This window comes from Hermetia illucens, chromosome 6, assembly GCF_905115235.1.
Source record: "Hermetia illucens chromosome 6, iHerIll2.2.curated.20191125, whole genome shotgun sequence".
In the NCBI taxonomy this organism is placed as follows: domain Eukaryota; kingdom Metazoa; phylum Arthropoda; class Insecta; order Diptera; family Stratiomyidae; genus Hermetia; species Hermetia illucens.
The window spans coordinates 50,773,044-50,794,998 of NC_051854.1; the positions used below are offsets into that span (position 1 = coordinate 50,773,044).

A 21,955-nucleotide genomic window follows, 5' to 3' on the forward strand; every position below is an offset into this window, starting at 1 on the left:
GGGTGGCCAACACTTAGCTATCTTGGGATAGGGGGTTGTATTACATGGTGTAGCCTTCACAGTGTTTACGGACCATAAGCCTCTCACGTTTGCTTTGAAACAAAAGCCCGACAAAGTGTCCCCTCGCCAGCTTCGACACCTGAGCTTTATAAGCCAGTTTACGTCAGACATCCAGCACGTGTCCGACAAGGACGACATAGTTGCTGACGCTTTGTCTCGTGTCTCCGAGGTTAACATCCTCGCCTCACTCGCCTTCTCGGCTATTGCCAAGCCGCAGGAGGATGACGCAGTACCAGAGCCTCAAATCCAACCCCGAATGCATATTTCGGGAGTTGTCCATCTTCGGCTCGGAAAATGAACCTCGGCCATACATTCAGGACACCTTTCGCAAGGAAGTGTTCCACGCGGTTCACGAATTAGCGCATCTAGGCATCAGGACAACAAATCGGTTAGTCACCGAGAAATATTTCTGGCCCTCCAAGAACAGGGATGTCAACTCCTGGGCCAGAGAGTGCATCGCATGCCAGAAGTGGAAAGTCTCTAGGCATGTAAGGAAAGAAGTGGACTCATCCCCTGCACTACCAAACGATTCCGCACAGTACACTTCATCACATAGTAGGACTTTTGCGAGACTCGCACGGTTACAAGTATTGCCTCACAATCATCGACAGGTTAACGCGGTGGTCTGAGGCAATACTTCTGAAAGTCATTACGGCGCAATCTTGTGCCGAAGCCCTCTGTCGAGAGTGGATCCTTCGCTTTGGCATCCCTGCTGTGGTCATCACTGACCAGGGAATGCAATTTGAGTCCACCCTTTTCTCTGAGTTAGACAAACTACTGGGTTTTAAACGCCAGCGGACTACTGCATACCACCCGCAATCCAAGGGGATGCTAGAACGTTGGCACCGGACGCTGAAAGCCGCCATTATGGCACGCGACGATCCGTTCTGGACTCAAGTCTTGCCTCTCGTCCTACTCGGCCCACGTACAACCCGCCGAGAGGAATTTGCTGCCAGCCCCGCGGAGCTAGTATACTGGGAGAACCCAAGACTCCCAAGTGATCCGGTCTTCGACAAGAGATCGGGTCTCACAGACTCGGGGTTGGTGCGTCTGCTGAGGGACAATCTCCGACGCATCAAAGCTACACCTCCCACCCGACACTTGTCCGCACCTGTCAGTGCGCCCAAGGAGCTGGACACGTGTACGCACGTCCTGATCAGGACAAACGCGGTCCGGAAGCCGCTGCAGCCTCCATATGAAGGCCCGTACCGCGTTCTCGAGCGGGGAGAACATTTCTTCCAGCTCGAGATCGGTGGACACAAAAAGACGGTCTCCCTGTCCAGGCCGAAGCCCATGGGCGCCTCAAAACAACATCGCGTCCGCTTCGCAGATTGATAGGGGACGCAGTTCCGGATTCGGTCGCTGAAACCCCTAAGTTTCATCTGGGGGCGGAGTGATGTGGCGCAGCAGGATTGCCAGCATTCGAAATTCATTTCGAATGTTGCGAATGCGAGCGGCTAGATGACGCCACCGGCGCTCTCAACGCGTTTTAGAACTCGCCACAGGAGTGGAGAGCCAGCGATGAAAAAGTGCCGTTGGTTGGAGGCAGAGGGACCGCATGGAGAACAACTGGTATCTTCTGCCTCCAACATGGACCGCAAACTTTCGACGACAACTCGGTGAGTGGTGCAACAAAGCTATCGCAAGCAAAATTCGTACTTTTTCTGTGCAGTTACTGCCTCATAAATTGTGTGCTCTATTGAATCATATGTTAGCAGCGTGAGCAACCTTGTGTGTAAACATTTTTAAGAGTTCACTGATCCCAAGAGTTTGCCCGACCTTGCTGGAGATACGAAATCTCAGCGCAATTGCTGCATAATAAGTGCAGCTTAGGTTGTCAATCTTCCATAATATGTGATCTAATCACTGTCAGCCTATTCAAATGATACGCCGCAGACAAGTATTGGCGAAGGTTTGGAGCTTTTGAGCAACAGTGATGGTTACTTTCCGTGTGCTACTCCCATATAGTAACACGAAAAGAAGATTGCTACGTAGCAGTCTCAACTTGATCTTGTCCTGAGATAATTGTATTTCCAGATTTTAGATAATACAAAGAAAGAGGAAGGAGGGAGCAGAAAACGGATCTAGCACTGTTAATGCGACGCCTTGGTTTTATTAGTATTTATCTTTAGTCAGACTCGACTTCCCCTTCCTTCTAAATCCAGAGCCAGGTGGAGAGGAGGAAGGGAATTAATTCAAGGAAGCCCCTAATATCCGGCTCCTCCACCGGCCCAGTTCTATCTTCTTTGCAACGGGAAGAACCGGAAGGTAAACCGCAACACCTCTACCTATCAGTGCTCTTCAGCATGTCCTCCACAATGTTCTAGGGAGAGGGCTAAGTAAAATAAAGGTTTTAAGAAAATAAAGTTATTGGCGAATCCAATCCTACCTCGAAGAAAAAATGTGAGATGAGCGTCGTCCACAACCTTATTGCTAAACACATAATCAGGAGATCGTGCTTTCCCAATTTTGGACAGGTAAGTTGTCAATGAGCCGTCCAGGTCATCTATCTTTTGTAACATTTTGCCAAGAGATTTATCACTCATCTAGTGTGCGTCGCCACCTCCCTTCGCTCTTCGCCCCTGCGCTTGTATATGGCTTTATGCTTCTCAGCAAAAATGGCAATAGGAATCATTCCCGCAATCACCATCACGTCCGGTTCAGAGACAGTGTGGTAGGCGGAAAACACCAGCAAAACTCCTCGTTTCTGTACTTGCGTAAGGCCATATCGTTCCTTGCAAGAGCGTCGAGCCATACCTCTGCGTCGTTATTCAGAACAGACTGCATTGATGTCGCCTGCTAGACCTAAGACCCCGAATGTTATCCATTAACCGCCTTAAAGCCGAAACTCAAGCTGCAGCTTCGTCCGCTGATGCTTTGATTTGTTCGAAAAAGCTAATATTTGAGTCAAGCGTCAGTCCAAAGGACTTAGCCGTTGATTTTGACTCGATTGTCGCTCGCCGAACTATAGGGGGCGGAGGGTCGGGATTCTCTTTTTAGTCAGGATAATTAGTTCGGTTTTTTCCAAGGTTGAAACCGTAAGCAATCATCCATCCGCTTACTCGTCGCATCAATATGCCAAGTGTGCTTTGTCCGTCCGGCAACAAGCGCCGCAACATCATATGTACAACCGACTAGGTGCGAATCTTCTGGCATGTCCAGTGTAAGCAGACTATCATAGAAAGCGTTCCAGAGGCGCGGCCCTAGGATGGATCCCTGTGTTACCTCTGACGTGACCCGAACTGCCGTGGGGATAAATCTCCGACAGCACGTGTCGCTTCAGTGAATCTACTTCTGATGAGCTTTTCGAGCACTATTCCGGCAGTGTGAAGTTACCGATCAAAAACTTTTCCCTGCTCATCACCGTGAGGGACCTAAGAAGGTTTTTGACTATGTTAAACTTCTATAGTCATTTGCTGCGCAAGGTTGCTCATTACCAACCAATCCTCAACGTTTACTTGTCTGGTCCCAAAACGAATGACTCCAGCGAGGTTGCGTGGTCTATTGAGGCCGTCCAGGTATTTGAAACTGTCTAGCAACAGCTGGTCGATACTGCACTACTGGCATTTCCTCGGCAAGATGCGACACTAGCCGTATTTGTCGATGCATCGCACACAGTGGTAGGCGCCGCTGTTCAACAACGGGTGAACCAAACCTGGCAAACGTTGAGCTTCCTTTCGAAACAACTAAACCCAGCTCAACGTAACCACAGCGTTTACGATTGTGAGGTACTCATCGCATACCTCTCTAATAGATACTTCCGCTTCTCCATTGAGGGCAAGCCGTTCACTGTGTTCCGGGACCACAAGCACCTTACTTACACGCTTAAATAAAAGCCCGACAAAAGGTTCCCTCGGCAACCTCGGCAACCATCCTTCATCAGCCAGTTTACTTCTGACATCCAACATGTGCCTGGAAAAAACAACATCGTTGCGGACGCTTGAATGAATGATGAATCGCGGAACTCACAGTTCCCGTCGCGGTCGATTATACGCCAATCGCTGAGGTGCATAAAGACGACGCAGAGTTTCAGGACCTTAGGACAAACTCCAAATACAAGTTCAAGAAGTTTCCTATCTTTGGCTCAATATCTTACTTACTCTGCGAGACATCAGACAAGGACCCAGGTTATTTATTCCGGCCGATTTTCGCTAGGAAGATTTCACGCTGTATACGATCTTGCCTCAACGACGACGAACCGGTTAGTTACGGGAAAATACTACTGACCATCCATGAACAAGGACGTAAACTCGCGGGCCAGAAAGTACATCGCGTGCCAGTAGTGTTAGATCAAAAAGCACGTAAAAAAAAAGTAAGCGTATTCCCTAGGTCGACCAAGTGCTTCCATACCATCCACTTCGACATCATTGGCCCATTGCACGGTTACAAGTATTGCCTCATAGGCCTCATAGGACTATTGCATACCATCCACAATGAGATGCTGGAACGTTGGCACCGGATACTAAAGGCTGCTTTAATGGCTCGCGATGATCCCATTAAGAGGGTTTTATGGCCAGCCACGCGGAGATGGTGTACGAGGAGAATGTGCGACTCCTCCCCGACCCTGAGCTAGAAATCAGGGCAGGGTTAAGCGACAGCATACTGGCTGTCTGTGCTCAGCGATGCGGTATCGAAACTGTGGCCGACTCCACCTTCCCGACATACCGCAGCGGGAGGTCGATAACCCTAGGCACCTCGAAACATGCCGCAAGCCCTCATTAGGTTGAAAGCTTCTAGAAGGCCGCTGCATTCACCATATGAGCGCTTCTTTAAAGTTCTGGAGCGACGGGAATACTCCTTCAAGCTCGACGTTCAGGACGAGCTCAAATGCTTATCCTTTTCGAGGCTGAAGGCCTTCGTCGAACCGGGAGACGCTCCAAAAAAGCGTCCGCGGAGCGTCAGGTTCGAGTTTCTTCGCTGAACCCCCGCGGTTTGAATGCGCCGATCAGTAGGTCTGGCCGATGTTGAAGCAGCAGTTCGTATACCTCTGCCGGAATATCATCGGGTCCTGACTCCTTCTTGTTTTTCATAGAAAGGACTGTTTCTTTCACCTCTTTTATGGAGAAAAGCAGACAGGCCGTGGTGCCCTGTGCGGCACTGTCACCATCTCGTAAAGGATGCGCAGGAAATAGTGTATGTATAACGTGGTCCATTTGCTCATCCTTAAGTGAACAGGATTTCCACAGGTGCCCGATTTTTTGTGTTACGGTAATTTAAACGTTGCGTGGCGGAATGTGTGACACCCCTTGGGGAGCAGTGCAATTTCCGCCGTCCTGCCCTCCTGGTCATGGAAACTCCACGGGCTGTCATTATCACGTTCTTAACTGAGTTTATGACAGTGTTAGCTGCAGCGGGACAACCCCTAGAAATGCTCTAGCACGGTCCCACCTGCTCAAAAGGTTTCGACAAACCTTCGTCTTCGCGACGTTTGACCCACAGAAAGAGCGCCGGGGTGGCATATGCCGAGAGGTTTTGTCAATCACTTCGAAAGCGATGTATTGACCGTCGTTTGCTGAAAAGTCAGCACTTGCCACGCGTCCATCAGCGACATCAGTGATTCTGACGCAAAGGTTACGTCGGGAATGCTTCGTGATTTTCTGATTCGGCGTCCCGATGTTCGAAGCGCTTCACGTCCTCCCGTCAGGGCAGCATGAAGAACGTCACTGATAACATTTAGAAATAATATCGGAGACAAGATGCAACCCTGCCGAAATTCACTTTGGACCTCAAATTCATTTAATATTTTACCGGTCATAATAGTTTGACTGGAATGACCCTGCTAAGTGGGGTATTCCAAATGCTGACGGTGTCGAATTGTCTCTCGAAATCAATGAAGAGCAGGATGTTGATATGGGCAATGCAGCAGATTCACATCCAACCAGTCTGCTCTCTGTCAATCAAGCTTTCGAGATGTTCTTTGATGCCCTGTACGACTATTTTAACTATCATTTTTACGACGTCAGTGAGTACGCAAATACCCCTCCTGTTGTCACCATGAAGATGGGTGGCCTTCATCTCCTTTCAATCACTGGGAAAGATCTGAGTGGAAGTAGGAGATCGGCAGAAACTCCAGGTGCTTGCCTGAATTTCATTCACTTGATTTGCAACATAAGTGTTCCATTGAGGCTGGACGACCGTTAACTAAGGAAATACTATCGTTGACCCCGTCAAGTAATGGGTGGCAGCATCACTCCCAAACTGATCTCTGTGGTCTTAACCTTAGAAGTTTGGATATTAGTACCATGCTGTTGAGCTCAAGCCGTAGTATAGTTTCACAAGTAAGACTTGATCCTTGGAAGTCGAAGTACCAATCTATCTTGGCACCCGAATAGTTCGGGTATTGGATGAGTACGCCGCGTATGCCTGTCATTCTTGTGCGATGAGGCTGTGCGAAAGACTGCAATGAACGAGTTCTTCAAAAAGAGATGTGATCGGTGATGTCTTCTTTTCTGTATTTTGTTCATGAATAATGGCCCGACTTTGGATGAACGTTGAACATAAACAGGTTTCGCTGAGGACATTGTAGAGCGAGTATCTTTATTCGTTCCCCGCATATTAGGGGGGGGGGGATGACTAGGCTTCCAAAATTTCGTTTAGATACACAATTGAATCTGCCCATTTCAAGATATTAGGTCGACTCCTTCTCTCTCTCTCTTTCCCCTCTCTTCTAGTTCACTTCCTCCTCAGTGTCTGTTTCAGTATTCAAGTTGTCCATATGGAAGTACCTCCAGTAGCATACCTGATGTTGCTGCATTCGGCGGTTAATCTTCGAAGCTAAATGTTGCCTTAGCTCGAAAAGGGGATCCTTCTTCTCTGAACGTACTTTGAAAGTCTGGCCGTATGAGGTCTGGTATTGTTGTACAGTCGGCCAACTTCCTATGTCAGAATGCTCCTCTTGCTTTCCTAATTCACCCTTTCAACTTTTTTAAGGTCTCATAGTAAATGGGCCAGATGTTCAATGAAAATTATAACCCTATGGGGGTAAAACACGGATGTCACGTTATTTTTGGATGTAATTGTGAATTTGAAATTTTTCGGTGGAGGGTGAAAAGGTGTGACCCTACTCTTTAGAACGTTTTGATTCACTAAAAGTCTTTCGGAACGAGGTAGTGGATGACACTGAGCCTGGGGTCCATTGTGACATACTTGAATGCCACTTTAGTTAGAAGACTTCCCTGGCAAGTTAGAGAGGACTATGCTCACAATGACCACCATTCAATTTGCATGGGTCGCCCCGGTCACTGGCGAAGATTTTTGAGGCGTTTTGCGCTGGCCAGAGAAAAAGTCACTCAAGTCACAGAAAAGGTGTTGGAATTGATTGTCCCTGGTAGATACTTACTGGTGGAATAACGAAATCGCGATTATGCGAGCAAGGAAGCTTTACTAAAAGTTTAGAGAAAAATCCGATAGTAACCATTGACAGGAGGCACATAGGCAGTTATTGCCCTGCTTAAAAGAGGTGTTTCGAAAAAGCGGGAGGAATTGTTTCAAGGAGTTGTGTGAAGATGTCTACATAAGTCCTTGTGTTGGGCCTTACAGGCTGTTCAGGGTTACAGAGGCCTTTTAAAAGAAATTGTTGGCAGTCTGTTTCCTTATCACCAGGGCAACGAACGGCCAACGGTGGGCTAGTTCAACGAGTTCGCAGTACCTTCAACTACTCAGAAAGCACTCCGGAAAATATGTGGTAGCTTCGGTGACAACAAGGCCCGAAGTTTGGATGTTAGGCTCCAGCTTTTCGCTGGACACTTTCGAGGCATGCCTAAAAGAACAATTATTCTTTATTCCGTGGAAATAGCAGAAGTAGTTGTGACTACGCGAACCCAATAAGCCATAAATAGTCATCTGCAAAAGGATGTTGTCCATTGTCGAAAGCGTCAAAAGACGCACTAAATTCTGGTGGCTACTGTGTCGTGCCATTGCTTGACCTTGTATGGATTTGTCACAACAAAACACAGAGACAGTGAGAGCGGTGAAGTCCTGGCGGATGAGAAAACGGAAGCGGAAGAAACGGTGGAACTCAGTGCACATACGGTTGTCTCTAAGCCATCTATCATATGTAATGATTGCCACCGAACCACGAACTTATGATATATGCGTCAAGACTTGGGAGAATATTTCCGAATGTTGACGGCCCAAACATTCTCGCAGGTTATTCCTAGCTAAGGTGGTATTTTCCATTCTGCATTAGGGTCCGTTAAGGCATAGGCTCATTCCCAATATTATAGTATGTCTCGAGTGGAAACACGAAGAGATCAACTAACACATTACCTAGTTGCACGTAGGACACTGTGGTTGCTGTAGACTGTCTGAGACTGGATAGACGAGGGTTGGTTTTTAGTGGGTGTGAGCTTCAAACGCGTTCGCTCTAGCTCACATATTCGCGTTGCTCAATTGAAGCCGACGTGTCTTTCTACACCTTCGTATTCGAACAAACAAAAAATGGAAAGTTTGGTGGAATTCGTATTTATTTTTATTAAGGAATAAATGCAATGTTCCCTATTTCACGTGAAATTACCGCACCCTAAAATGTCAAAAAGGCAATATTACATTCAAATGATTAGGCCATACTCAATGCTCATACCCAAGAAGCGATGGTCAAATAGAAACATTGTGCTCTTGTTTATCCTCGTGTTGCTTTTATGTCGCCTTCCATTTCTTATAGCATCAATCCTTTTTGCAGAACTTCCTCTGAATTTAAAGTGCTCTAACTTGACCTTGGTATCGCTTAGCCTGTACCCAGTATATCTTTCAATGATTAAAGCTCTTATATACTTCCGGTAACTTATTTCTATCGGCCAAGGTCGAAAGAGATAGCTTTTAGCCAAAAATGGCTTCGCTCTTTACTGAATTATTAGAGCCACATCAGAACGTATGCTAATGCCTCAATGGGTTCTCATATTTCACGTGAAACTGGGAACTACCTCACATGAAGTGAACGCAACCACTACGGTTGCTCATGTTTAATTCAATTTTATCTCCAACGCTAAACATTTCATGCGCTTAAAATTGCCGTAAACTATAAACTCTGGATCTCATAACTTTCGGAGAACCTTCTCATTTCACTTCCTCATCCGTTACTTTTCCTCATGTGCGCTATAAACCTTGTATTAATTTTTCAAACTTTTTATTTTCCCTTAAATTACCCAACCGTCATTATCATCGTGGTCGTCATCATCATCAACTACTCCACCATCATCATCATTGTCGTCCTCTCAACGATGATAATTCTGGTCCTGGTCGTGGTTCGCTTTGAATCCGAACGAAAACCACCTGAAATACTGAAACCTGAAATTCAACCGTCGACGGGAAAGCAGCCGAGAAACGTGATGCCTTCAGAATGGTAGCACGGAACTGCTCCATTGACTTGGATAACCTGAGAACTTGCCTGAAAGGTAAATTGAGTGTTTGGGTTTGTAGTTTTGCTTGCTTCCTAACACTCCTGTTTTCAGTCGTAACCTTGCCATTTGACAAGATGCTTCAAACGGGAGGGTTATGTGTACGTGCTGATGCCCTGCATATGCTTGACGCGTGTGAGCTAACATGTCCAAGGACGAGATGCTACTAGCGACTAATATGTTTGCAACTAACAACTTTGACTGGGTTTAAGGCTGGCCTTTATCCGCCTTGCTGAAAGTAGCATGACAATTACTGACCATTCATAGAAGCGTCCAAAGCTAATCTACTTGGCCGCCAAGCCTCTTCATAACACCATTATCCGCTTGTTATCCTTCGGAGTCTTCTGTTTCAAAGTGAATCCTTTTCTGCACAGAGAATCCATAAAGCTTTCTAACTGCAATCCAATCCTGCATTCACTCCACCGGCAATAACTTATTTCTGCTGGGAATTTATTAATTTACCTCCTTGAAATGGAAGCTCCTTTATAATTTCCTGAGCAAATAAATTCAAATCCTTGCAAATCTCATTTCTTTGGCCTTTACTGGAAGCACCCCCGCATTTAATAAGAAACCAGTCGAGAATGAGTCCGTAAGCGAAACTTCCAGCCAAGGTTTGTGGACACAGGAATGAATCCTGGGGAGCTGGGACCGTGAGGTTGCTTCTACGTCAAAGGAACTGTTGCTAGCGTTTTTGTTGGTTTCTCAATTATTCACAATATGCCATGGGAAGATGTTTGCTTTGTTTCTTTCAATCGCTTCGAGTCGGTTGCAGGTCCTTTTGCGAAATATGTTATGCATGCCTTCAGGGTAATAGAATGTGGCTTTTGCGGGGCATGGACTAACCTTATCCTTATCCTTTTAACTAATTTCGTTTTGTCCTTTTTATGCCTGTGAGTTGTTACTTAAGTTTTGGAATTTGGATTCTAGGTCAAAGAATTTCATGTGTTGAGGGAGTTAAGCAAGGACTTGGGTTGGTCACTTTTACAGAGAAAGCTATGATTTTCATTTTGGAACCTTCCAAGGAAGGAATGTAAGATTATTTTATTAGAAACGATGGACCGATTAGGCTACTAGCAATTAAATTAGGAGTGAGCTTTGATCAGTATCCCGAGAGTCACTTCAAACTTCTGTTCGAATGTCCCGGATGATTATTTATTTCCGCAGCGTGAAGGGAGAATGGTCGAAATAATTCCTACTTTATCGCATTTATTTTATCATACCTCGAGTCACAATAGAACATCATCCTCCGTTGTCCTTCCCAGCTCTGGAAAAGTTAGTTGCAGTCTATTAGGTAGTCTGTCGATATCCACAAGAGGCATCGTACACCAATGCCTCCAGCATATTGGTTCAAAACGACTCCTCAGCGGTGGTGAGCAATTTTTAACGGGTTGCTACCATACGAGGAACTGGTTCTGATCCCCTAGCTGGCAGTATGTCTGTGTCCTAGTTAGCATTGAGGAAGCCGCTCGGTGAAGAGTGAACCGTGAATGATCGGTATACGTCGAGACACACTAGGAGACACTGGAGTCGTCGACAGTTCGGCCGACATTGATGGGATGATCACATCTGATTTGATCAGCTCTGCCAAGGTAGTAGTAGTCACGTATATCAGGAGGCAGCGGGTAGTATGCATTGAACCGATGTTAGTAGACGGTGTTGCTTTAAGCGAGCGCTGATCCGTCCGGGATCAGTTAAGCGTACGTCAGGCCTCATGGAACAGGGGTAGAGGCTTTGTCTCCGAGTGTATACCCCTTCCTGACTATTGCGGCCCGCTTCCTTGTACACAATGCGCTGGTGAAATTTACATGGAAAACCAACAAACAAAATTAGAAAATTGGATGAAATATCGGGGAAGCAGGAAGACCTCCATTTGGGCGCAGTACGAAGCTTGCCACAGCGACCAGCGGAAGATTCAGCGATGGGTGAAGCACACTATGTGATACCGGAACGCCCCAATAAAAAGGAAGCCTTAGAAAGTGGCAGGACTGGCAATCCAGGGACGGCAATTCTAATACCCAGCAGTATTCCTGTTCCAGAAAAGAGCCCAGCAAAAATCGCTGGTCCCGAGCAGGTGGATTCGGACATGGACCGAGTGGAAATGGGGTCGACCGTTCTAATTAGAGCCGAAGAAGAGAAGATCATCAGAAAATGGGCAACAGTGGTGAAGCCTATGCGGCAGCGTTCCTTCAGAAAAACGTCCACAAAGCCGTCAGAAACTGGCTGATGGAACCGGAGGAACTACTGGATCGCATTCTCTTCTACAGCAAACGTGGACATCATTGGGAGACGTGTGAAAACAGAAACAGCCGCACTTCCCCCCGAGAATACTGTAGGTGCCAAACGGATCGCAGATAGCCCACTGCAAATCGAACTGGGAAAAAACCTGAAAGAGGAAGACACTTCTGAAAGAGACTTTATCCAAATAGTTTCCAGGCCCAAAAAAAGAACGACAATAGAAAAGAAATCGCCACACCGCCTGAGACCCGTCTGTCCAAAGACAAGGAGGGCACAAATCGAAAACTAGTAACAAAAAAGACGAAGAAACTAAGAAGGACTAGACAATCGGCTTTGCTCATTAAGCTGGCGAAAGACAAGATATTTGCGGAAGTCCCCTGTAAAATCCGAAGACAATGGAGCAGAAGTTCTATACGGAAAATGAAGGGTGGCGGAGTTCTCGTTGAATTAAGCCCGAAAACCACTAAGAGTACATTCTGCGACGCCTCACAGAAAAAGTCGAAGTAGAACGAGCCTTAAAGCGTGAATGTCCGAAGGTAATGAATGCCCTGATAGGTATCAGTTCTGTGAATGCTCGAGGCCAAAAACTGACTGTGGTGGAGGTCTCCGAGCGGTATGCGAGGAAACTCTTTAAAAGCAGGAAAATCAAGATTGTATGGGTAGTATGCAGGGTACGAATGCGAATAACCCCCAGCACGTGCTACAAGTGTCTGGACTATAAACACACTTTAGCAACTTGCAAGGGACTTGACAGGAAAACAGTATGCCACAGGTGCAGTCACGTAGGTCACCAATCAAAGACCTGCAATGAAAGCAAAAGTTGTGTTTTTTGCTAGGATCGTGGTGTATTTGATGAACGCATTGAACACACTGCGGATTCGGGGGGGGGTGTCCAATCCTTAGAGCGGAACTAGCGTGTTCTTGCCAAAGGACGAGGAAATCGCTTTGTCCGGATTCAGCGTTTAGGGATAACTTTTTTTAGCGTTTACCTGACGCTGAATGAGGAGGACGCCATTCCGGGCACGGAGGGAATTCTGGTAGGAGGTGACTTTAATACTAGTTCCTTTGCATAGTGCATGCCTCAGCCAGACTTACGAGGGAAACGGATCCTAGAAGTGGCGGCGAGAACCGCGCTGGTAGTTTTAAACACCCGATCCACGCCAACGTTCCGACGTCCAGGCTACGAAGGAAGCATGATATAAATTTTACGTCGGAATCTCTGTCATCGTTCGTGGAGGGGTGGCGAATCCTAAAAAGCTTTTCGGTAAGTGATCATCAATATATCGCGGAATGTTTACATGCCAGTGGGGCTGAGGACTCCCGAGGATTTGGCTTTAAACTTGACACCCTGAAAGTCGGGGCTCTGAGGAAATCCTGCATACTAAGTACCAACCAGATAGACCGCCGAGCATTATTTCCCAGACTTCCCACTTCAACAGTGCAGAAAGCGTCGAGGATTCCTCTTTTTCACAATAAGAGGGCTCGAACGGCGGTTCTCACCATGAATAACAAGAAGGCGCCAGGTCCTGATGGTATCCCAGCGGAAGTTTACAAACTGGTGTTGCGCCAACGGCCGGACTTGCTGCTACGGGCGTTCAGCGCTTGCCTGAAGGTGGGAATTTTTCCTTGCCGCTATAAGGTGCCGCTAATCAGCAAGGGAAAAGGAGACCCAGAGCTTCCGTCTGTTAATGCTTGACATAGCCGGGAAAGTAGTCAAAAAGCGATCCGCGCTGCCGGGGACTTATCCCTAAAGTAGTTCGGGTTCGAGAGCAGGAAGATCCGCGGTGGATGCTGTTATGGATGTTGTTTTGCGGTTCATCGAGCCGAGGCATACAGCCGCCGTTTTCGATGCTCAGAATCACCTTCAATTCCGTAAGATGGACAGATATGCTAGGCACATTAGAAAACTCATTCCACGTGCCAAGTATCTCTTGCAAATATTGAGGGATAATCTCAAAGACCACTCCATGATCTATGAGAAGATACAAAGTCGTAGGAGGAAGTGGTTCACGTCGGTACATAGGGGTTGGTCTTAAGGCCGGACCTCTGGAAAGATTCTTACGATAGTCTGCTAAGACTGGACATGCCCGAAGTATCGCGACAGGTTATGCAGACGACGTTCCGGTACTGGTTGCCGGAAGCATTGTTGAACAGATGCCATACAGACTTGGCATATTGATGCAACGGGTAAATGGACGGATGACTGCTCATGATCTCAGCCTTGCGCTGGAAGTACCCGTAGCAGTCATCTCGACCAGAAAGAGGATCCCGACTTTGCGTCCCATATCGATCGGCGACTTGACTGTAGAGTCAAAACCAACTGCTACATACCTTGGTTTGATTCTCGACTCGAAGATGAGCTTCTTCCAGCAAATCAAAGCAGCAGCTGACAAGGCTGCAGCTGGAGTCTCGGCCTTGAGTCGGCTAACAACGAATGTTGAGAGCCCTGTATCTACCAGGAGACGTCTTCTTATGGGAGCAACGCAATCTGTTCTATGGCGCGGATGTATGGACTGATGCCCTTGACAGGGGCCCTTGGGGGGAGCTTTGCTAGTGGCTTCTGCGTATCGCACTGTCTCAGAACCGGCCGCGATGATGATCGCGGCACTGATCCCCGGCAAAATGAGCCAAGAGGCAGATGGATTTCGCGGCTCATCGACAATTTAGATCCGTGGGTGAATCGAAGGCGCGGTGAGACTGATTACATCCTTACCCAACTTCTAAGTGTGCATGGAGGTTTTAAGTCTTACCTGCACAAGATTGGGAAAAGACGATCTTTTAATTATGTATTCTGCGAAGAAGCGACTTCACAGACGGAAAAAGGAAACCTGGGAGAACTAACAATTCTGTGAGCTAGAAAAGTACAGGGAGCAACCGCACCAGGCGCGAAAGTTTTACCAACAAGTCAGCAGGATGAAGCCTTATACACCTCGATGCTCATCCTGCCGAGACAAAGGTCGGAAATCTGATTTCCGACAGAATGGGCATCTTGGAGCGATGGGTTGATGGTACTTTGATGAGTTACTGAACAACCAGAACATCGGCGAGTTGGAGGTCCCGCCAACTGGAGACGACGGACAAATACTGCCACCACCAGGTGTAGGAGAAACAGTCCGTGCAATTCATTGGCTTAAAAATCATAAGTCGCCAGGAGCCGATGGAATTACAGCCGAATTAGTCACACCAAGTGGTTCATCAACTTGTGCTCAAGCTATGGGACAGCGAATCGATGCCTGACTATTGGTAACGAGGCACTATCTGTCTCACACATGAAAAGGGAGATATCACCCAGTGCAGCATTTATAGAGGTATCACGTTGCTGAGTACCATCTATAAGATATTTTCCTCTATCTTGCTAGGCCGGATAGCCCCATAAGCCCAGAACATCATTGGCCCATACCAAAAAGGCTTCATTCCAGGCAAATCAGAAACTGATCAGATTTTCTCTGTGCGGCAAGGAATGGAAAAACTGTTGGAATATGGACATCAATTGCACCATCTCTTCATCGACTCTAAAGTCGCCTATAACAGCATAGCCAGGGCAAAACTATACACGGCCATGAGAGAAATCGGTATCTCCACGAAATTGATAAGACTGACTAGGCTGACCCTGACCAATGTGCGAGGCCAGATAAAAGCAGCTGGATCACTCTCGTGACCATTCAAGATCAACAACGGTCTACGACAAGGGGATGCCCTATCATGCATTCTCTTCAGCCTGGCCCTGGAGAAAGTGATTCGCGATGCCGATGTAAATACGAGAGGCACCATCCTCTTCAAGTCCACCCAACTACTGACCTACGCTGACGATATTGACATCATGGGAAGAACAACCTGAGATGTACAGTCTACCTTCATCCAGATCGAGCAGGCGGTGATTGGCGCGATATCGTGACGGCAAGACGAAGTACATGGTGCAACGTCAGCGCCCAAACGACAAGAACGAACAACATCAAACCGCACTGGTGAAACAGGAAGAATAAGGATAGGAGAATACAACTTTGGGACCGTTGACAATTTCTCCTATCTAGGGTCGAAAATCCCAACCGATAACAGCTACGATCATGAAATCCGCTCACGGTTGTTGTCAGCCAACAGAGCCGATTTCAACTTACAAAAACTGTTCCGCTCGAAACGTCTCACCACAGAGTCAAAGCTCTTACTGTACAAGACAATGATCTTGCCAGTCCTCATGTATTCCTCGGAAACTTGGGTTCTTAGCAAGAAAAATTGCGAACTCTTGGCCGCGTTCAAGAGAAGAATCGTCCGAAGAATTTTTGGCCCCCTACATGAGGATGGACGATTCCGTAGCCTACACAATGACGAAACCTATGAGCTATACTATGACCGTCCTGTTGAGAATAAAATCCGGCTCAATAGGTTACGGTGGGCGGGTTACTTAATTCGTATGGATGAGGATGATCTCACCCGGAAAGTCTATAAGGGCAATATCTATGGTAGAAAAACAAGGCGAGGCAGACCCTGCCTAAGATGGAGCGATGGCGTAGGCCAGGACGCCAGACATCTTTTAGGGATATCGAATTAGTGGACCTCGGCGCAAAACCGGGATGTCTTGAGTTCCTTATTAAGGCAGGCCTAGACCGGATACCGGTTGTTGCGCCGTTGATGATGATGATGAAGTCAAATATTACATACTGCTAGCTAGTATTCTCATAGTACTGAGAAGTCGTACTGAGTGTACTGAAACCATGCAAACATGATCAAATCCTTTTCATCAAAGGAAGAAGTGTTTAATTTTCTCTCCTCCCTCTGAAGGCTTTACGGTTAAGTAATTCACATCAGCAATGCACTCTATGCAGAATCAGATAACTTTGCTATCCTCAACTTTCACAACTCCCACACTCCATAAATGAAAGTAAAATCGAAGATTACACTAAATGAAAGCCCAAGCTTCCGAGCTGTAACCATTTCTCCCATCGCCCTTTCCCCGTCTCTTGCTGCAATCTACGTCAGAAATGGCTTACAGGATGAATCCATTCCAGTCAACTCACTCCGCACCTAAACTATCTTCTCTCCAAATACCTCAACATTATTCGGATCTTGTCAATTCATCTAAACCTATTTCCTTTCATTTCAGGATTTCAACAAATCCAAATTTACTCAACATTTGCTTTCTCAGAGGGTTTTTCCAGCTTTACCAACTGACAAGGATTTATCCCTTTGTGTGCTCCGGGTGGCGTTGAGTTGTCTGACTTGAAATGAACATATCAAAGGGAAAAAGAATAATGATGGGGAAAAATTCGAATGGAAAACTTTCTTTTCTTTAAATTATCGATAAGTCTCCATTATCTACCTTAAGTCCTCTTTTATGATCGAAATGTCAGTAATGTAGCTTACAAGGAGCCCGTTTTGCTTTCACTTGGTGAAAGGAACGTTGTTGTCGTTCACTCGTTCGAATTTCTTCTTCGTCCTTTGTTTTGATTGGGGTCGTCTTATTGATGTGCAGACAGATATCAGGAACATTGGGTGATGTGAAAGTTGGAAAACTACTAAATCGGCTCCTTGGAGGGAAATCAGGACTAGACAAAGGTTAAGGTCCTGAATTTAATACCTTTCCATCTAATTATGTTCAGTTGCAATCTCGTTTGTTATCTCTCTTTCTCTTGGAAATGTTGGTGGCCCGCTTATTTGAGACTTTGCACGTCCACATATTGTCCGTCCATCTATCAACCAAAAGGACCAAAATTAGGTTTTCCATTACTCAATTATTCTCTGGACGAAAAGCAAAGAATGCATGCTACTCATAGTAGTTGCCACGAACTTCCGCCACTTGATAGAAGCTACCCTTAGATAGGCGCGCTGCACTTAATGAACCACTGAAATAGGCTAGGGTAAAAGGAGCCGCGCAATTCTCATCACTCCCCTCTGAAACATTAAATGACTGCCAGTTCCGATACCCAATGTTGCCTCTACCATACGCACGGCGTAAAACAATGCCAGAGTTCAAATGGATCCATCTTCAGCATGAAATCCATCTCGACCTCGACCCGATTCCCTCAGCAACTTCAAAGAGCCATCGCTTTTGTTTTGATCTAATTTTAAATTTTCGAGTGATGCAAGCGAGCAAAGGCGATAGAGTCAGACTTGTCGACCAGGATACGCTTGAAACTACTTTCCGTTCCCATTTGGAAATGTTATTGAAGCGATTTTTTCTTCCATTCGTCTCTTCCTTTTCCTGTCACTTTCCGGCCTATGTATGTCACATTTCCCCTTACAATCTGTGATGTATGTCTACGATAGATTTCTTATGCTTTTTGTATCTTTTTTTCTTTACAGTGACGAGATTACGAGAGCATTGGGACGAGACATCACAATGTGTCCTTCAGCGTGCATCACAGCTTAAAAATATGCTGGGCGACTCACAAAGGTAAGTTGTTGGGTTGGGCAATGTTCTACGGGAAGTTTTATGAAGGGTACTCGTACTACATTGAAATTTGAATAGTGGGACAGTGACGCTGAGGAGTGATCTGAAAGATTAAGATAATGTGGAAGGATGTCGTGAGTACGATGTTGTTGAATGTACTTGACGAGGCCGAAGGTTTTGTCTTTGATAAACTGTTGCTCGAATGGTAATCGATTGAGCCAGGCTGAGGTAGTTTTCATTGGTGGATGCTCATGTAGTTGACACCAAATATGGAACATGTTGCTCAGGATAATAAGCTGTGACATAGTTACTGATGGGCTGGGGGTCGGTGAATGCATTTACGCACACAGTGTTGAACTCCCGATTCGGTACGTCGTCGGACTACCAACTAAACACCTCCCCATCGTCAGAGAGCTAGCTTGGAACCGTTTGTCACATTACTTCGGGCTAGTCCCCGAACACTCCCGCCTTGCGGAGCCTTCAAATCAGGCAACTCCTTTCACCAATGGGAGGGGAGAGGAGGAAGGGAACTGTCAGTTCAAGGAACCCCCTGCCATCCGGCTCCTCCACCGGTCGAGTTCTATCTTCTTAGCAACGAGAAGGGCCCGAACGTAATGGGCAACACGGTTCCACCTGTCAGCAGTCCTCAGCATCTCTTCGACAATGCTGTCTGGAGAGAGATCCCCTCTGTTTAAATAGAGCTGCTGACGAACCCCATCCCACCTTCCACAAGAAAAAAAAGTATGGTGGGCGTCGTCCACAACTCCATTGCAAAACACACAATCCGGAGAACGCGCCTTTCCAATCTTGTGCAGGTAAGACTGAAAACTTCCATGCCCACTTAAAAATTGGGTAAGGAAATAGTCAGTCTCACCATGTTTCCGATTCAGCCACACACCTAAGTTGCCAATGAGCCGCGCAGTCCATCTGCCTCTAGTTTCATTTTGCCACGAGAGTTGCCACTCGTCTAGAGTGTGTTGCCGTTCTTCGCGAACAACCACCTCCCTTGGCTCATCTCCCGGCCGGTTCAGAGACAGTGCGCGAGGCGTTTACGATATACCTCCTTGTTAAGAGCGCCAGCCTATACCTCTGCGCCGTAAAGCAGGGCAGACTGTCTTGAACTTATCAGGAGACGTCGCTGCTAGACGTAGGACTCCCAATGCTTGCCATTAGCCTACTTAACGCCGAAACTCCAGCCGCAGCCTTTAATTTGCTCAGAAAAGCTCATCTTTGAGTCAAGAGTCAACCCGAGGTACTTTACCGCTGATTTTGACTCGATTATCGACTTACCGAACGATATGGGACGCAGGGTTCGAATTTTCCTTTTAGTCAGGATGACTACTTCGGTTTTTTCCAGTGCAAGGTTGAAACCATGAGTAGTCATCCATTCGCTTACCCATCGCATCAATATGCCGAGTCTGCTTTGCGCCTGTTCGACAGTGCGTCCAGCAACAAGCGCCGCGACATCATCTGCATAGCAGAGCTCCGATTTTTCGAGTTACCAGTTTGTAACCGAGTGCCCACGGAGCCAGCAGCCAACAGCGAGCTTTTCTCTTGTTTATTGCGCTGCGGAGTCTCCTTTTGGTTGATTTGTACACCATCATTATGGTACATGCCTCCTCCCGGTCACCTAGACGTTGTGTTAAGCGGCGGAGCCTGTGACACTGCTTCCGGAGCTCTGTAATTTCCACTGTCCAAAAATACATGGAAGGTTTGCCGCGCCTCAATGGCTTCCTGGGCATGGAGGCTTCGCAGATCGTCGTTATCAGGTTCATAACTGAATTTATGACAGTGTCAGCTGCGGCGCCACCGCCCCCAGGAGTACCCTCCAGCGTGGCCCCACCTGTTCCCAGAGTTTCGACAAACTTCCCGGTGTTCACTTTCGCGACGTTCCATGCATAGAAAGATCGCCGGGGGTGGCGCACACCGAGAGTTTGTGTCCACCACTTCGAAAGCAATGTATTGGTGGTCACTTGCCGAGAAGTCGTCCAGAACTCGCCACCCGCCCATCAGCGACACCAGTGATTTCGACGCGAAGGTTACGTCTGGAATGCTTCCCTCGTAGCCCGGGCGCCGGAATGTTGGGATGGATCCGGTGTTTAGAACTACCATTCGTGTTCTCGCCGCCATTTCCAGAATTCGTTTCCCTCTGGAATCTGTATGAGGCATGCCCCATTCAAGTGCCCTAACATTGAAGTCAGCCCCGACCAGGATCCGCCCATCCGTGCTTAAGATAGCGTCCTCCAAAGCATCAAGCCTCCGAGGAAAGTCCGGCATCGTCTCATTCGGCGTAAGATAGACATTAAAAAACGTTATCCATGAACACCGAATCCAGACAAAGCCGTCCTTTCGGCCTTGGGCAAGAACCCTAAGGAGGGTGCCGTCCCGAACCCAGATGGCAGCGGTACCTAATATATCTGGGTGCCATGAAACTGGGCCCTTGTTTCGGTACTGCGCACTGATGAGTACTAAATCAGCTTTCGTGTCAACAGCGAATTGCACTAGCAACTCGTAAGCGGTTGCACTCCGGTGCATATTGATTTGTAGAATGCGAATTATGTTGACCGTATCCTAGCTCTTTCCAGTTCTGCTCTGAAAACAGGACACCGCCCCGATTCCGCAGTGTGCGCAACGCTCTCATCAGTCGCGCCACGGTCCGTGCATAGTACGCAGCTTTCCTTTTCATTGCGGGTGTTCGCCTGCCTGACCGCATTTACGGCATGTTTCCCTTCTGTCAGGTCCCCGACAGTTTGCAGATGTGTGCCTATAATCCGAACATCTGTAACATTTGGTTGAGGCGGCCCGGATTCGTATCCTACACACTACCCAGCCAATTCTTATTTTCCCGCTGTTTAGAAGCTTCCTCGTGGATTGCTCGGCAACTTCCACCACAGCGGGTTTTGGCCTCAGGAGTTCGCGGAGATGATACCAATGCGGACATTGGTTACCTCCGGGCATTCACGATTGATGGCCTCTTCTACCTCATTCTTTTCCGTGAGACAGTCAAGGTCTCGGATTTCCAAAGAACACGTGGGTTGCAGGCTGGAAACCAAAGCTTTTTCTCCCAGAAGCCCCTTGACTGCTTCACAGAACGTGACTTTATTTATAGTTTTCGGGCCTAGCTCGACTAACACTCCACCACCCTTCGTTTGACGAATGGAAGACACTTCTGCTCCATTATCTTCGGGTTTAATCTTGTAACGGATTTCGCTGAGGACTTCCGCAAAAGCCTTGCCTTCCTTCGTCTCCCCACTCTTTCTTTTGGTACTCCGTCCTCCGTCCTTTTCTGATGGCGCGACGTGTTGTTGTCTTTTGTTCCTCTTCGCCTTCTTCTTTTCAGCCCTGGAGAGTATCTCAGTGAAGTCTCCTTCAGATGTCCCTTCCTCCTTTCGTTTTTTACCAAGTTCGCTTTGCAATGGGCTCTCAGCGATCCGTTTGGAACTCGTGGTGTTCTCATCGGGAAGCGCGGTTGTTTCTGCTTCCTGCGGATTTTGTCTTACTTTCCATGTCCGCCTATAGTATGAAATCCTGTCCAGGAGCTCCTCCAGTTCCATTAACCCGTTTTTCTGGAGGAACGTCACAGATCGCATGTGCTTCACAACTACCGCGCATTTTCTAATAAGCCTCTCCTCTTCAGCTTGCGCCAGATTAGTCGACAGTCCTCCCACTTGGCTTATATTCGAAACCATTTGATTAGTTTCGGCAGTTTCCACTGTGCCTCTTTCCACAATTATAGCATTGTGTGGTAGGGTCTGGGTTCCTATCTGCGTTGCAGGTGCCGCATCACTTTCCGAGTCCCTCTCTCCGTCTGCGCGTCCCGATGTCTCGTCGAGTATTTCAGCTCTTGTTGCGTCCTTCGCTGGACGCTGGGGCGAACGGC

At 47.2% G+C, this 21,955-nt stretch overlaps 1 protein-coding gene across 9 annotated transcripts in view; it reads left to right on the top strand.

The window, feature by feature from the left end:
• The window catches only part of LOC119660390 (dystrophin, isoforms A/C/F/G/H), a 1,277,654-nt gene that overhangs the window by 490,006 nt on the left and 765,693 nt on the right, over window positions 1-21,955 (top strand). For 8 of the 9 annotated variants that reach the window (XM_038068919.1, XM_038068914.1, XM_038068920.1 and 5 more), the window contains 2 exons: window positions 9,375-9,452; window positions 17,988-18,078. In XM_038068919.1, coding sequence (XP_037924847.1) covers window positions 9,375-9,452; window positions 17,988-18,078 — 169 coding nt within the window. The remainder of the gene's footprint in view (window positions 1-9,374; window positions 9,453-17,987; window positions 18,079-21,955) is intronic. The other variant, XM_038068918.1, reaches the window with a different exon arrangement.